Below are 17,677 nucleotides of genomic sequence, written 5' to 3' on the forward strand. Positions count from 1 at the left end.
TGCAATGGATCCAAAAATGCAAAATAGGAAATCCAAACAGATCTTGATGATACAAAATATTCTTAAAAAATGTAAAAATATATTTGTGTTTTCGTTTAAGAAAAATATTTAAATATGTGACTAGAAACTGCTTACCCTGTGGTGTTCTTGTTTCAGGTGCCTGTGGGAGTCAGCCTGCCTCTGACAATAGCGTTGAAAGAGGTGAGTCCAGAAAACAGGCATGTTGTAGTTGATCAAAGCACTAACAGGTTCAGAAAATCAGCAGCAAAACTGAAACTCTTAGAAGTGACATTAAAGTTTGAGGGAGAGGGCGTGCTAGTTATACCTCGCAATCAGCGTGCATAAAGTTAGGGGGAATGTGATTTAAAGTGTCATTTTATGCATACAATAAAAAAATCAGATTGTTTTTACTGGCACATAATTCAGTTTGCGCAGGCATTGTACACTAATGCCTCCCTATGGTGCTAACATTGTAAACATATAAAATTTATCATTATATCATTTTACATTTAAAACTTTCATAAGTAAATAACTACTAAAATGCATGATTGGTGTGTTTTTGTGCATCTACTGTACATTAATTTCAATAGAGCCCCTTTAGCTGTGAATGCACATAAAATATTCACAATGTCTTTTTAAAATGCACTAGTTGCCATTGCAAAAGGTCATTAATTGATTTGCAGGGTTGTTGGACAGCAGCATTTGTAATGCAAAGTGTGTGCATGTGTGAGTTTCTGTTCCTTTGCAGGAAATTATTGTATGTTTCCCCTTCAAAAAGCGTCACATTTTTAATTTTTGTATTTTGTCCTGGTTATCCTCAGCCATAGACATTCCAGAACCTGGCTATACCTTCTGTCGAGGGAAGTACAATGGCCATTATACCAATCCCACAAGCAACATCAATTTCATTAACTGTGTCGGTGGATTGGTGTATGTGGTGCCCTGCCCTCATGGCCTGATCTATAACAGTGCTTTGAAGACCTGCGTGACTGGTGAGTTCTTCATATGATTGATATAAAAGGAGAAAACAGGAGGAGAGCTTATTAGATTTAATTTATGGGTAACACTTTTGTTTAGGTACCATAAAAATGCATCTGTTTCTCATTTACTCTTATGTAACAAGACCTTAAATAAGGCTGCTTTTGGTGTTAATGACACTTACAAAGAATCAGTAAAGTGGTTATTCATCTCTGCGAAGTGGCCAATTAAAATAACGTTACTTTGAAATGATCAGAAGTGGCTTAAGTGAGACAGATTTCACTTGCTATTGCATACTTCAATAGACAACCTGTAGATCCTTCATATTAATAAGTAACTTTACCATCATGTCAACGTGTCACACTGCACAGAGATGAACAACCCATCTCCTGATGAGTTATAATTGTTATGGAGACCAAAAGAAGCCTTTATGAAGCTCTTCTTGCATGCATTAAGAGTAAATGAGTCAGAGATGCATTTTTCCAGATCCTAAACTTAAGTGTTGCCAGTTTTTCACATGTACTCCTTATGACTCTGCATGTCTCTTTGTGCTTCAGGTGGCAGCAACCCCAATCCCAGCTTCTGCACAGGCAAACGTGATGGGAACTACGCTAACCCTAAAAATCGTCACAGCTACGTTTCCTGCTCGGGCGGATTACTTTATATTATGCCATGTCCCAATGATCTGGTCTACAATGCTGCACGGGACAGGTGTGACTGGGATTCCAATGGTAAGGATGGAGAAATATGAAAAAAATTATTCATTTTGAAATGTACGGTTCAGTTGAAGTAGGGTCTAGCCAAATATTAGCTGCCAACCTTGCATTTCTTTTGTTTTACATATTGCCTGTTTTTTAAATGTATATATATATATATATATATATATATATATATATATATACAGTATATGCACCATGTATATGAACTCATATGCCTAACATTAACCTAAATGTGTAACAAACTAACTAATTCAAAACACAACATTTTGGAAGCACCACTTTATTACTAGCTCTAATACACATGCTACTTCTTACTCTCATTTCTTTTCATTTTTTTGTCATCTATCAGGGTTAGCTCTGTGAATCACTTTTGAGCTGCAGTATGTCATCCATGAATTGGAGTTGCTGGCAGACTCTTTGTCTTTTTCTGAAATTACCCATTTTTTCCAAATGATCTGACTGACAATTTTTTTGGGTTCCATGTTTTACCTCATTATGTTTCATTCAACTAATGACCTGCCTGTAGTTTTTGAAATTCAAAACCTCATGGAATCAGACTGTAGGCATGGTCATGTGAATGGGCATCTGATGTGGCAACTCTGTTTTCCTGTATTAAAAAAGGACTGAGATCTTGGATAAGATTGACCTAATGGTAAAAAAGCAAGTTAAATGCAGTTTTTTGGAAAAAATCACTTTAGAAATCTGTAGAACGTAAACAATGCTTCACTTCTGTCTGAACTTTAGCCTGACCTGGTTTGAAGAGTGGCATTTTCACGTCATGACGAATACCAAATGAATTGTAGTACAATCTCGTAGAAATTTACCAAACTTATGAAATGACCCTCGTGTGTATATATATATATATATATATATATATATATATATATATATATATACATATAGTATATATACTGTATAACACTGATCCCTGTTTGATGGCCTCGCAGCGCTGCATGGCTAATTTGCACGCATCGTTAATTATGTGCTCAGCTACGATCTCAAAACAAGACTTAAAGGAGATCTCCCCTCTCCCTCCCCGAGAAATAAAATATGTGCGACTCTGTGGAATAACAATAATAATGAAAGTGTATTTTGTTTGTGGCTATTGTTCTGTTTGCATCTTTTGTTATTTGAAGTATTGTGACATAGTGGATGGCCCTACTGCCTCACATTTTTGCCCATGATAATCAGTCCAACATGGTTGTCAGGTACTTCCTTAGTCCTCAGGAACACTTAGGAGACTATCACACAATTATAAGCCATTCCCAGTTAGTTATGTTCCTCCTTTGCCATTGATGTCAATTCATTTTGCAAAGTTTGACAAAGTTCACAAACATTTGTATGATTTTGACATGGCGGAATGAGCTGCACAGGTCTCACTCATTATTAGTGCTTATGAAGAGGAACTTTATATAGACAAGCTAAATGAAGTAAGCCCTAGCAGGCTCGGCCACAAGGTATACAACCACTTTTCAGAAAAATGTAGGATTTGGTAGATTTTGCGTTCTGTTATTTTGTTTATTAGTTCCAATGTCGCTGTACCAGCCAAAATGCCTCAGAGGCATGTCAGTGCTCCTTGAAAAATGTAATTTTTTAAAATCTTCCAAGCATCTGAGTCACTTCACTGTACAGATGATGTATTTTTTTACTAGGAAAGGGAAACTTAATTTATGGTGTGCATAATCCATTTTGGCCTGGCATATGACTTCCTTCTAAAACAAGACACTGTCACTACCATTCACTGTAAGGCAACATCCATCCATTCTCTTCCGCTTATCTGAGATCGGGTCACGGGGGCAGCAGCTTGAGCAGAGATGACCACACTTCCCTCTCACTGGCCACTTCTACTAGCTCTTCTGGGGGAATTCCAAGGTGTTCCCAGGCCAGCTGAGAGACATAGTCCCTCCAACATGTCCTGGGTCTTCCCCGGGGCCTCCTCCTGGTTAGACATGCCCGGAACACCTCACCAGGGAGGCATCCATGAGGTATCCTGATCAGATGCCTGAGCCACCTCATCTGACTCCTTTCGTTGCGGAGGAGCAGCGACTCTATTCTGAGCTTCTCCTGGATGACTGGGCTTCTCACCCTATCTTTAAGGGAAAGCCCAGACATCCTGCGGAGGAAACTCATTTCAGCCGGTTGTATTTGCGATCTCGTTCTTTCGGTCAATAATCAGAGCTCATGACCATAGTTGAGGGTAGGAACGTAGATCGACTGGTAAATTGAGAGCTTTGCCTTTTGGCTCAGCTCCTTTTTCACCACGACAGACCGATGCAGAGCCTGTATCACTGCAGATGCCACACCGATCCGCCTGTTGATCTCACACTCCATTCTTCCCTCACTCATGAACAAGACCCCGAGATGCTTGAACTCCTCCACTTGTGGCAGGATTTCGTTCCCAATCCTGAGAGGGCACTCCACCCTTTTCCGGCTGAGAACCATGGTCTCGGATTTGGAGGTGCTGATTCCCATCCCAGGCCCAAGCCCATAGCAACATGATTACAGTTATGCTCACTTTTAGAAAAGTGCAAAAATGAAGAGAGGAAGATCACAGGGAGCTGCAGTTATAAGAAGTCCTTATAGGAGGCTGATGTGCTGCATGCACCAATGGTGTGGTGTTGGTGGAGTGTGGTGGTGAAAGTAAGCTAGTAAGTTCAACTTGGCATATGAGCCTGCCAGTTATTGTTTGGTATGTGAACCCCTTTGAAGAACAGTTGTAATAAAGAGGACCACTTCTTGAGGTTCTACGTACCCAGGAAAGAAGAAAGATCAGTGAAAGTTTAAATAAGATAGCAAAATAGGAAATGTGACACCAGCAAAGACAATGCAGTGCTGGGAATATCTGCTGCCCAGGTGAAGTACTCAGCTCTGGTGCCTCCAGAGTACACAGTTCACTTCTGTGATTTTAAATATTCAAAACAATTAATTCAAATATTTGCACACAGAATTTAAACATTTTTTTCTCATAAAAAAAATTTGACACTGGGGTGTAATTTCTGAATATCTGCTTTTGTTTATTATTTTAATGGCAGGTGTCCTCCCCACAGTTACTCCAAAGCCCAATTTCTGCACTGGCAAGCCTGACGGGAAGTACCCTCATCCCAGCGACCCCAACAAATACATTGAATGTGGAGGAGGATCTGCCACTGAGCATACCTGCCCAGCCGGTTACAAATTCAATCCTGTAACAAAACGATGTGAACTCTCTGGTAAGAATGATGATACATTGGTATCTATTTGGGTTGTCTCTTTATTGGTTGCAGCTGCTTATTCATTTTCTCGAATGCATTGCTAGACTTGACTGGTACCCTGTCCACGGTTGGTTCTGATGCTGCTGGGAAAGGCTTTGGTCCACAGTGACCCTTAAATTGGGTTCAATAAATGGATAATTTACACATTTTCATTGCTTTCCCTTTAATAAATCAAAATGAGCACAAGCTTTGCCCTTCAGCAGCAATTCTTTACTTTTTTTTGGATGAGCTCGGCCCATTTTGGCATGTGTGTCAAAAGTGCAATCCCCACTATATGTAAGGGTAGACCCCGAGTCCCAATTTTGTTTTTAATACTGTTCTAACACTACAGTATACACAATCCTCTCCAAGATGAGAATTTGGTCAACTGAAAGAAACCTAGAAGCTTGTCTTGCCAGTAAAGTTGTTTTTTTGTTATTAAAAGCATCTAGTCTGCGATTCTAGCATGATTTTTCCCCCTTGTGTCATTTTTTTTAAACTTCTCCAGAGTTCAGACAAGGATATGCTGAGGCAAAATCTTCATTCAAACACAACAGATACTCATTGTCAGGTCAATGCTGTTTTAATGAAAGCCTCCTATTTTGGGTTTAGCAAAAATTGCTCTTGGTTTGTGCCAGGCGATTGATGAACTTCCTGCTTCATTATTGTGGCCAGCCTTCTTGGCCTCATATGGGCAGCATGTGAAAATAGTCTCATTGCCCCACACCGAAATTGTACCCAGCTGTTTGACGGACTTGAAAGGCTGACTAATTTGTTCTGATGCTGTATCTCTTACATTTAGTTAATGTGTATAGATTTCAGTATTTTCTGCACTGTCTTACACTTTATATGCATAGGTTTAATTTGCGTGTCTTGTATTTATCTCAGGTGAGGATGTCTGTCATGTAGTTGGAGAGTCAAATTCCTTGCATGCAATAACACTTGGTCAATAAATGTGATTCAGATTTTGAAAAATTTTGGGAATACATTTACCCTGAATCTAGATTTAACATGATTTAGATCTCGTTATTGCTCATTAATATCCAAGGTCTTTTATTCCTTTGTCTGTTCCTTGCTGTGTTTTATTTCTAGGCTGTGGATGTAATCCTTTCCCAAATTTCTGCACTGGCAAGCCCAATGGGAACTACCCAATCCCAAATGACCCTGACAGCTACATCAACTGCCAAAATGGAAACCCCACTCTGATGCACTGTCCCGCTGGACACATCTTTAATGCAGCTAGCGGCCGATGTGAGATACCAGGTGAGACACATCTTATTTTGACAACCTGACAAAAAAATTTCCTTCAAGAAGATGTGATGTCTGTGCTCTGATGACTTTTAAATTTTCATAAAGGCAGGGGTTAAAATTTCAGCGGCTGAAATGTAACCGTTATCATACAAATCAAAAGGCTTATTTTATACTAGCGGTGCTACCCATTTAAGACAAGCTGAAATATAAGTAATCAACGTAGGCCTCAGGGTTAACTGTTGCAATGCACCTTCTATTGGAACGTACTTTGTAATGAATGTGGTAATAAAATGCTTTGCATTTGTCATTCCAAAAGATGGCACATCACAAGTACTTGTAGTAATAAAATCCATTATTCCATCTATTGGAATGATAAATGCAATGCATATGTCTTTGTTATATACCATGTGGTATGGGATTTGTAAAAATAGTGTTCATTTTTGTGATGCGCCATCTGTTGGCATGACAAATGCAAGGCACTTAATTATTACAAATATTTGTGATGTGCCATCTTTGAAATGACAGAGACATAGCAACTGGATGGACATACAGATACACAAACACACAGACACTTGCCCTTTTATTAAGGTCAATTATACCTTTCAACAGTGAACTCCATTCAAAGGTACTTTGCATTTACAGAATTTTAATATGGATCTTTACACATGTGTATTTTGTGGTCAAGTGGTGGAAGGACAGACTGGAAATATTCGAAATGTTGGGACGCCAACCAGGTCATCCCTTTTAATCGTCACGAGACAAAACAAACAAAAATAAAGAATTAATGAAAAAAACAACGCCAATGCGCTATCCCCGATCAGGGATTTCCTCCTTCTATAGGACTTTTGAGAATTACGTGCGGCTCGTTCTGGTCTTCCAGTAAAAGACTCCTTTTTCTTAGTCGGTGCTTCTTTATAGCTCTATAGGTTACGTGTCCTTACTGGACGACTTTTCCGAGCTGTGAGGGAAGAGGAACAACAAGACAAAGTCAGTGGTAGCCCCCCTCTCGTCTTTCCCTGGGCCTTAGAGCAGTCCTCTGAAGCCCATGTGTAACAAATTATTTACAATTAAGGAAGGCACATTAAGTGATCTGCTCATGGTCAAGCAGTCAGTCGGAGGTGAGAACTTTACTAACAAACTTGAGGATTAGCAAGGGAAGCGCTGTCAGTCTTTCTCTCCATAAGAACAAACCAATGGAACACATATGACATTGAACCTTGTCGTTTCCATTTCCCACTAGGCAATGCTGCCTGCGCACTGAAGTGAGGCTTACTCTCACTCAATATGCTGTCAAGGGGTTTCTCTAAAGTTGTTAAGGAATTTGGATGTGTGGTTACTTTTAAAGAAACACACTGGAGATGGTGGGTGGCACAATGTTTACCTCTACTACCTCAATAAACCACTGTCTTTAGTTAAAATCCCACACTTCTTCTTTTTCTGGATTATGTTTGCATTTTCCCCATGTGTCTGTGTGGCCTTTTTCCACCACCTCCTTAGAGATGCAGGGCCCCAATCCAGGTGGTTCATCTTGTGGTGGGTGCAGCATGCATGTTAAGTCAATTTACAATTCTTAGTTGTCCCTGTGTGAGTATGTGCCTGAATGGGCCCAGCAATTGATGGGGGCACAACTACTGTTGATTCCTATCTTGTGCCCAGTGCCATGTGGATAAACTATGGCCCTTGTGACCCTGGATTGTATTAATCAAGTTTGTTTTTGTGATGTACATATACTGTAATTTTACATTGTATATACAGAAGTATGTGAAAACTAAGTACACACTTGAAGTGTTTTTTTATCAAGATTTGATCTTCATTTAAACAGTATCTATAGATAAAGGTGTGCCACATTTACATTTTATAGACCATTTTATAATTTAAATAAACATAAATACCAATTTTGCATGTGGGAAAAGTAAGTACACCCCTGCATTCAAATACCTCAAATTAGAATCAGGAGTAAATGATTAGTACTTCATTAGAGATGATGATCTTGGAGGAGTTCCTGTCTTGTTTAAACCTCAGATATTTAGTTGTTGAAGTAGGAGTTATTAGCATGCCTAGAGTGAAAGAGCTATGCAAAGCCTTCAGAAAGAACTCCATACAATTGGAAATTAATCATTCCATTGTTTGGATTATCATATAGAAGTGGAGAAGATTTCCTCCATCCATCCATCCATTATCCAACCCGCAATATCCCAACTACAGGGTCAGAGGGGTCTGCTGGAGCCAATCCCAGCCAACACTGGGCGCAAGGCAGGACAACTGCTAACTTGTCAGGCCCACCTTGCAATTTCTAAAAGATGCTGAAAGAAGCCCTTAAGAATTTTATCACAGGACTTTCGGGTCTCTCTTGGCACTGCTGATGTGAAAGTGTGTGAGTCTAGCATTAGAAAGAGGCTGCATAAATCAGATCTACATGGGAGGTGTGCCAGAAGGAAACCTTTGCTGTCTTGAAAGAACTTAAGGATCAGGACTAAAGTTTACCCATGAACACCGAGACAAAGACTGGGACTTTAGAAACAAAGTGCTCTGAACAGACAAGGCAAAGGTAGAGTTATTTGGGCATAATACTAGAAAACATGTTGGGTGAAAACCAAAAACAGCATTCAACCAGAAGAACTTGATGCCAACTGTAAAGTATGATGGTGTTAAATGTCATGGTTTGGGGCTGCCTTTGCTGCATGAGGGCCTGGATAGCTCATCATCATACAATCCATTATGAACTCTTCACTGTACCAGTGGGTGCTTGAGGATGTGAGACCATCTGTCAGAAGATCAAAGCTCAATTGAAGGTAGACCTTGCAACATAATAAAAATTCTGAAAAGAAACAAATGTAGGGTTCTGGATTGGCCAAGTCAAGTCCAGGTCTGAGATGCTGTGGGAGGATTTGAAATGCGGTGTGCATTTGATATCCCTCACTTATTATAGAGCTGGATAAAGGAAGAGTAAAACCTTTCACCAGTCAATATCAGAGACTGGTAGACAGTTATAGAAAATACCTACTTGAAGGGGGAATACTAACTATTAGAGTCAAGGGTGGGCTTACTTCTTCCACAGACAGATAGGGCATATTCATTCATTTTTCACTGAATAAGTTATTGTAAATTATTTTTTCCCCAATCACATCCCCTTTATCTAAAGCTACTATTTAAATGGAGATCAAGTCTTGAGATGTTCACATGTGTTAAACAAAAAAAAAAACATTTCAGGACTGTAGCTCCTTCCATCGAAAAGTGCTTCCCATACATAGTTTACACAAAGAGACATGTTGAGAGATTCTTGTGAAATGACTTACTGAATGACCTACAGTGACTTAGTGATTGTGTGGTTCATACAGCCTGAGCAAGAGGTTGAGGTTGGGAGCATGCGCTGATAGCACTTTGCCGCACCCCCAACACAACAAACCACCTGGATTGGGACCTGAGTGCAAGGGGTGACACCTCAGCACCACACTGGAACAGTGTGAGGTTTTTGATGGTGGCTGGTGTGCCAATCCTGCCACCAATCTTTAAGTCTTCCCTGTTAGTTGAAGGACCTGCTTGCAGGGCTGGATGCTGATTAACGTCATACCCACGATGAAGCAATTACAGGTTAAGGGCCTTACTCAAGGGGCCCAATGGAGTAAATTCACTTCTGGAGTTTACAGGATTCGAACTGGCAACCTTCCAATTGCTGGTGCAGATCCCATGAGTACTCTGGAAAAATTGTATGACTTTTCTTTTGAACTGTTAACACTAGGAACAATATAGTGATAAATTACAAGGAAGAGTGTCATGATAGTCATCTAGCTGTAGCTGTTAATGCTTTCAGCGACTCAGTGGTTCAAATCCTTGCTTTTGCTGGTTTTGCTTGTTCTCTCCATTTCTGGTTGGGTTTATCCCTGTTTTATAAAGATGTACAGCACATGTTAGACTGATTGGTAATTCTAATTATTTTTGGCTAGTTGAATAAGTATTATGGTTGTTTTTTGGTAAATTTACTCTTAAGACATTTTCTCCATTTCTCAAATGCAGGCTGCACCTGTAACCCACCCACCAACTTCTGCACAGGCAAACCCAATGGAAACTACCCCAATCCCAACAACCCTCACACCTACATCGCCTGCTGCAATGGCGTTCCTGTCGAAATGCAGTGCCCTGCTGGACTCATCTACAACGCAGCTAAGGATCAGTGTGACTGGCCAGGTAAGATGCACTGGAACACAGACCTTTTAAGAAGCCCTTTTTGAAATAAATTAATTTGTAATGGGCAGACACTTGTTTCCTTAAAGCTCCAAATTTGAAATTTTGGGTCAGGTGGAGTTTTCGCCTGATGCTCCAGTTACCTTATAAGTCTTAAAGACCTGTATGGTAGGAGGACTGGTGCTTCTAATTTTGTTTTCTGTGAGGTAGTGTGGGTGTGGAAGGATGATCTAATGTCCAGGGTTTCTTCTTGCCTTACATTCAATAATAACAGAATAGAGTTGTGGTAGCTGTCATAAAGAAGCCCAGAACAGAGAGCAGGCCAGACAGAAAGGCCAATCTTACCTTAATTTCATGTCTGGGTCACTGGATTAGGCCTCACCAAAAGCAGCCTGGCCCCAAACCCCACAGGCAAGATTTAGCTTTCACATGCCCAAAATGTTTTTAAATAGTAAAAGGTTCAGTCCTCTAACGTGGAGCAGAGGGAAGCGGTGAAACTTCTGATTCAATATAAAACCAAAGCAAGTTTTTTTTTAATTTAAAGAATGTATTAAAGAGTTAAAAAATGATCAGAAAAAGGTGGTGCAAGCACAGAAAGTGCAAAAATAGGTTTTCACCTACATACTGTAGGTAAAAGCTAAGGTGAAGAAAACCAAGAAATACAATCCACACAAACTACCTTTAACACAGCAGGGGTCAAAACCAACAAAAATCCAAACAAGAATAATAAATTGAACAACCAGGAGGCAAAACCAGAATGCCACAGCTTCTCCATTTATACTGCTGAGACAGTCCACCAGCAGCTTCATCATCGGGAGCCCCCACTTTAAGGAAGTCAGGGCAAATAAGTAGAACTAAACACACAAAATGGCCAATAAAAAACATAATGTAAAATTAATACAAAACCAAAAACAGAATTTCAAACATGCTAATGTTTGTCCACACGATTATTGAGGACTACTGGGTCTAACACCTTAACCTTGATCTTAACTGAAAACTTTTGACCTGATATGGTGGTGTGTATTTATGGCAAAGTGGTTGAAAAACGCAGTCATAATTACCAGAAAGTCACAAAGAAAGCAGCAATATCTGTTTTACAATCAAGGACAGCGCAGAAAGTGATTAAGTGACGAAGAACAACAAAAAATAAGAAGACGTGATGCCAAGCAAAAATCATCCTGAATATAGTCTGAAATATTCTGGAAACTCAAAAAAATTTAGGTCATGGCAATCAGGTGTCCATTTTACTGGTGGACAGAAAAGTTAATCGTAATAAAAGCATAGCCCCCACTGGCGCATCTACTGATAATACCCCAGGACACGGTATATACATGTACAGAATTCATAATCAAGTGTAGGTATTGTGTTTATTGATTATAGAACAACTTCATTAAATGTTAATAATGGCTGGGAAAGTGACCTATAGTCATGTGTTTACAGCAAAATAATTGAAAAAAAAACATCTTAATGTTAGAAACAAAATGAACAGCAGACATCTGCTGAGCATCAAGCAAATGTCTGAGATGCCAAACAAGTGAAAAACAATGAGAAGAAATAAAAAGACAAGATGCTAAATAAAATTTACAAGATATAATCCTGAATAAAAAAACCAGTGGAGCAGATCACAGATACAATGGCTCAAAGGCGTGCAAGACAAAGTCTAAGACACAAAATGCAAGAACACTCCAGAGAAAGAAAGACACAGTGACAGTCAAGGAGGCCGTCAAATATTGACGCTTCTTGGAAGACTACAGCTGTGCAAAGTTATATCAGCAATGTGATCAATATCAAGCTGTATTTTTAATGTTGAAAACAAGAGAATAAGTTGCCAAAATAAAGTAGAAAAATATGTAAAAAAACAAAAGTTCCACTTGCTGTAGATGAAGTAATAAAATTCATTAAGACTTGTACAGAAATTGAACTATTTAGAAAACATAAAACGTATCAACAGCTTTCAGCCTCCTACTTTTTCATTTTCATTTTATTTGAGCTGTTTCCCTAATTAATAACATAAAATGAAGCTTGAGCTTGAATCTAGGCAGGTTTAGTCAAAGATAACCATTAAATCGCTCCTTTTTCATTTAATCACCCTTTAGTGTGAAGTTTTCAATTGGTTTGCTAATAAATCATAAGTGTCTGGTGTTCTCATGTGTTGCACATTGTTTCAGGTTCATGCCTTCCCAACCCGGGTCCCAATTTCTGCACTGGCAAACCAAATGGGAACTACGTCAACCCTAACAATCCCAACAGCTACATTTCTTGCTCTAATGGACTGATCTACATCATGCAGTGTCCTGCCGGTCTTATCTATAATCCTGATAAGGACTGGTGTGACTGGCCTTCCAGTGGCAACAACCCTGGCACAGGTGTGTATGAAACCTTGATATGTTGTTTTAAGGAGCAGATACAAGTTTGAATCATGTCATCTGCAGAAATGATTTAATGATACATAGTTGGGGGTGTTAGTGGTGGGCAGGAGAATGAATACAGGCCTAGTAGAGGACTTTGTTCAATGGTGCTAACTGAAGCACGAGCAGATGAAGACCACTCTTTACCCAGTTCTCAATGATAGTGGTAAAGACACACAGTATAAGCACCTCAGTGTGCACCAGAATGACAGGCTTGAGTGAAGTACCAACACAGAATAAGATGAAACAGAATTGCCTCTATTTCCTGAGAAGGTTGAAGTGATTTCATGTGTGCAGGTCACTCTTACAAGTTTTCCACCAATCTGTATTGCAGCATTTCTCTACCCTTAAGTATCTGCGACCCGAGTTTTCATAACAGTTTTAATCGCGCCCCCTAACGTTTTTTTGAAACCCTAATAAAATTTGTTCCTATACTTTTTGCTGCCGATACACCGCTACAAGTTTAAAATTTCCGTACGAATAGCGAAATTACACCACATATGGCAACATTTTTTTCCAAGGAGTGCTATGTGAGGTTGTTTCTACACTCAGTCAAGAGTCAACCTTCAGATTTGGTGGCCTTGTTCCCTGTGTGCTGAATGGTACTGAGCTGGTCTAGCAGACATCTTAACAGTCAATGACACTGTGTGCAATATACTGTACCAATGACTGACATCCTGTACTGTGATACTGAAAATTATATGTATATGCGATTTGAATCATTTTATACTTCGTGAATACCTACAATTTGTTAATAAAGATAATTCTTGCTATATGTGTACTATATTTGTACTTTGGTAGCATACTTAAGATTATATTAATTCTTTTCAGTGTATGTTTTTGCCTTTTTATGGCTGCTTCTGCAACCCTGCAATTTCTTTCAGGAATAATAAAGTTTCTATCTATATATCTGTCTAATTCTGTTTTCCTTGCTTGAGACTCCTTTAGGTAAACAAGTGGAGTCTTTGCTGAGTTTATAACAATTTTCTCATTATATTTCATGTGGGGGATATTTAAGTTGAACAGTTTTAAACAAAACAGGGAGGGTATGCATAAATTATATAATATACTAGGGGGTTTCGTCCCCCTGCTCAGTTTGCTCACCAACCCCTCCCCCTGGCAGCTACACGCCATTGTGAACAGAGGGGCTGAACGCACCCCAAGGAGATGCAGCCGCCCCCCCGAAACCCCCTCTTAAATGTTGATACAATGGGAAACAAATAGGTTTTTTTTTACCTCCTCTTTGCTCGATCAGCTGCTGGCTTGCTGCTGCTGCCTTGCTGCGTGATCTGCATTATGTGCAGCGCTTCAAACGTTTAAAAGCCTGTACAGCAGCTGTCCTACTCTTTGTCTGACTGCCTTGTCTCTCTTCTCACCCAGACATCCTCAAACACTATTCAATCTCTTTTCATTGTTCCGTTATTTCACAGAGTACTATTGTCCATTTGTTGCGCTAATGCGATGTTTACTCTCATTTTTGTGAGACTTTTGAATTTTCCTACTTCCATTATCTCTAACCTGCTCTGCATGTGTATCACGGGACTTGCTTCCAATGGTTGTAAGTATGATGTGACTTGACCGTCTCACGGGATGTGAAAGTGTCTCTCTTCAAAAGATCACGTCTCGTCACAGGAAAATAGTCTCGTATCATCGCAAGATTTATTTTTTTTATAATAGAGAGACTGGTGAGGTCTCACCTGGAGTACTGTGTATAGTTTTGTTCTGCAAATTGCAAAAAAAAAGACATAGCAGCACTAGAGAAAGTCCAAAGGAGAGCATCTAGGCTGATTTCAGGACTGAGAGGTATGAGCTATGAGGACAGAGCACAGGGTACAGGCGTAAATTTGTTATGGGCAAACAAAGCTAGAGAGATGTTATTCACACAAATAAGTAAAGACCCATGGTATAAATTGACAAGTAGTGTGGTAGAGAATAGGACTAGAATGGCCTTTAAATCTCCACTTGACTTATTTTGGAGGATCTCGGGGAATAGGATTGTCTAGCCTGTTGGGCTGACTAGCTTGTTCTTGTCAAATTGATTGTAATATTCTTAAAAAACAGTGGATAACTCCTTACCTGTGAAAACATGTTGGCTTATTTTTTTTAAAACATTTTTTTTTAGGAACACCCAACCCTGGACAAGGCTTCTGCAATGGCAAACCAAATGGCAATTATGCCAATCCCAATGATCCTCACAGCTACATTGCCTGCTCCAATGGATACACATATGTAATGCCTTGTCCTTCTGGGCTGGTTTACAATGCTTCCAAAGACTGGTGTGACTGGCCTCCAAATTCAGGGTCTGGTTAGTAAAAACATTAAGTCTTACCTGAATCTAGTTTTGTGTCTTAACTCTAAAATGGCAGGAAGAATAATGGCTTTGTCTCTTTTTCCTTTGAATGGCAGGAGGAAAGCCAGATGACAATCAGCCAGGCTGTCAAGTCCCCCTGACATTCTGCAGAAATAAAATCGGTGGAAACTACGTCAATCCCAACAGTCCATATTCCTTCATCATGTGTTCTAACCACCTGACGTACATCATGAAATGCCCTGTAGGTCTCATTTACAATGATGCCATTAAAGTGTGTGACTTTCCTACTGCCTCCCCTTAAGGTGAGTAACAAGAGAATACAGCATGCCATCTTATTGTGCAAAACTAATCAAAAATATAGAATTTATAATCTTTTAGTTTAACAGAGCAAATGCAGAGTACACAATGATTCTCTATATCCTCTTATAAGTAAAAAAGCAGCAGGGTTTAAAAAACAGATTTTAAGACAACAGAGGGCAGTGTGTAGTCGCAAATGGAAATGAACAGCTCAGGTTAGGATGAGACAGAAAACACTTTCTTGAAATTATTAAAAACAAGCAATTCTTTTTTCAGGTTGTATTTTCCAGTCTAATGCAACTCAACCGATGTGTTTTTCAAGATGGACGTTTCTACTATTAATGGTCGATTCACTGTATAAGCATCTTAAACCAAAAACCCACTTTGGAATGCTGGTAGTTTTAATGCTGTGCTATTTGTGAAATGAAAAAGAATGCACATGATTATGAAGTTTTTGAGTTTTCAGGTGCAATATGACAATTTGAAATATTTTTTCTGACCTTCTGTTTTCTATTTTTGGTGACTCAGTGTTTTTATTCCTCTTTGTACCAACTTCAATTCAAATACGCAACTCAAACTATTTCATTTTTGTATTAGCCACATGTTTATTATGTGCTTGGATGTCATTAAAACTTTATTAAAAATACTGAAATGTGTATGACCATTATTTGGCATATATTTTCTGTATATTTGTAAAAATGCACGTTATGCTTGCACTGTATATTTCTGGCTGATTGTCTGTCTTGAAATGGGAGTTTAAAGCCAGGAGGGCACTCAGTCCAGACTCAGAAGACGAGTAGAGGCAAGACGTCAGCTAAATGAAGGAAGACAGTCGAGGACTGTGTGTATGTGTGTGAGAGAAAACACCTAGCTCAAAGTGCTTTACAAGTTGTTAAATAAACCATTCCAAATAAAAACCAAAATAAATAAATGTATGTGAATGAATAAATAAATGAAATACCAATGATGTTAAAAAGAGGAGTGAGGAACACAGCAAAAAGGGTGTGTGGCCTCACAAAAAAATTACCAGTCCTGAAGAAGCTCACCCCCTAACCAGTTTGCCTCAACCACAATAATTACTTGTTATGAATCTGGCACCAGAAAAATATAAAAACGAGCAACACTTTTGAAAAGACTCCCAAACAGGCCAGAATCTTCATTCGCCTGCTCCAATGTAACTTTCACTTGAGTAAACCAGATCTTAGGCAAATGGGAAAGTCCCAGCTTGTCCAGTTCAAAAAATGGGAACAGGATTTTAAAATTCAAAAGTAACTGCCGAGTCTCAGATATGGCAAAAAATTGTCTCACAAAAGAGAGAACTATAAAACTACGGCTTGTACAGAGACAGGCCCAGGCCCGGTCTTAGGTATTATGGGGCCCTAGGTGAAAGGGGAGTCCAGGGGCCCCCCTGGAAGCTCTGTGAAATGCGTGAAAATTAGACCAAGGAGTCGATCCGGGGCCCCCCGGACGCCGGGGCCCTAGGCGGTCACCTACTTCGCCTATGCCTAAGGCCAGGCCTGATTGGGACAAATAATGCTGTAGTATATTTAAGTATATATGACAATTGCTCACTCGGACAATTTGTTTTGGGGGCCCTAAGCTATAGCTTGTGTAGCTTATACGTAAATCCTGCACTGGACAGGCCCCTCAAGTATCTTTATAAAAACTCAGCAAAAGCAAGAGACGGCAATGGTAACAACACACTCTGAAGAGCTCACTCAATGAACTGCAAAGGGACTTGTTCTCCCAGCCTGCCTTTAAAGGGTGGGGATGGTCCCTTAGCAGTGTTGCAAGGGTGGTCCCACCCCTTGTGGTTCCTGCCACAAAAGAACATACGAGAGCACACAGAAACTATATAATAAATAAACAGAACACAATTAACAGAAATACATAATAAGAATAAAGATGTAACAGATAATTCACAAATAAACAAATAACAATAAAACACAACATATCATAAATGTCTCAATAGAGGAAGAAATCAGGAAAACTCCAGCATGAGACAAGTCTAAGCAAAAATCTTTATCAATAAATATGTTTATTTATAAATAATAAAGAACAAAATAGGCCAAAAAAGATAAAAAAGGAACTGCCTAAAAGGAAAGTCCAGGTAATCAAACCCCAATACACAACATTTATTTCTATAGCACATTTTCATACAAATAATGTAGGCTCAAAGTGCTTTACATGATGAAGAAAGAAAAAAAAAGACAAAATAAATAAGAATTAAAATTAGGCAATACTAATTAACATAGAATAAAAGTAAGGTCCGCTGGCCAGGGCAGACAGAAAAAAACAAAA

General features: G+C 39.3%; 1 protein-coding gene across 1 annotated transcript; it reads left to right on the plus strand.

The window, feature by feature from the left end:
- Positions 1-707: 707 nt before the first annotated feature.
- Positions 708-15,876, plus strand: LOC114649278 (chondroitin proteoglycan 2-like). The gene is made up of 10 exons (XM_051924683.1): positions 708-726; positions 822-992; positions 1,536-1,709; positions 4,730-4,906; positions 6,020-6,190; positions 10,193-10,363; positions 12,529-12,726; positions 14,891-15,073; positions 15,175-15,381; positions 15,653-15,876. Exons 1-9 carry the CDS (start codon positions 708-710, stop codon positions 15,378-15,380), a joined length of 1,470 nt encoding a protein of 489 aa, XP_051780643.1. The 3' UTR covers position 15,381; positions 15,653-15,876.
- The last annotated feature ends 1,801 nt before the right edge of the window (positions 15,877-17,677 follow it).

Source organism: Erpetoichthys calabaricus, chromosome 3, assembly GCF_900747795.2.
Source record: "Erpetoichthys calabaricus chromosome 3, fErpCal1.3, whole genome shotgun sequence".
NCBI classification, from domain to species: Eukaryota; Metazoa; Chordata; class Cladistia; order Polypteriformes; family Polypteridae; genus Erpetoichthys; species Erpetoichthys calabaricus.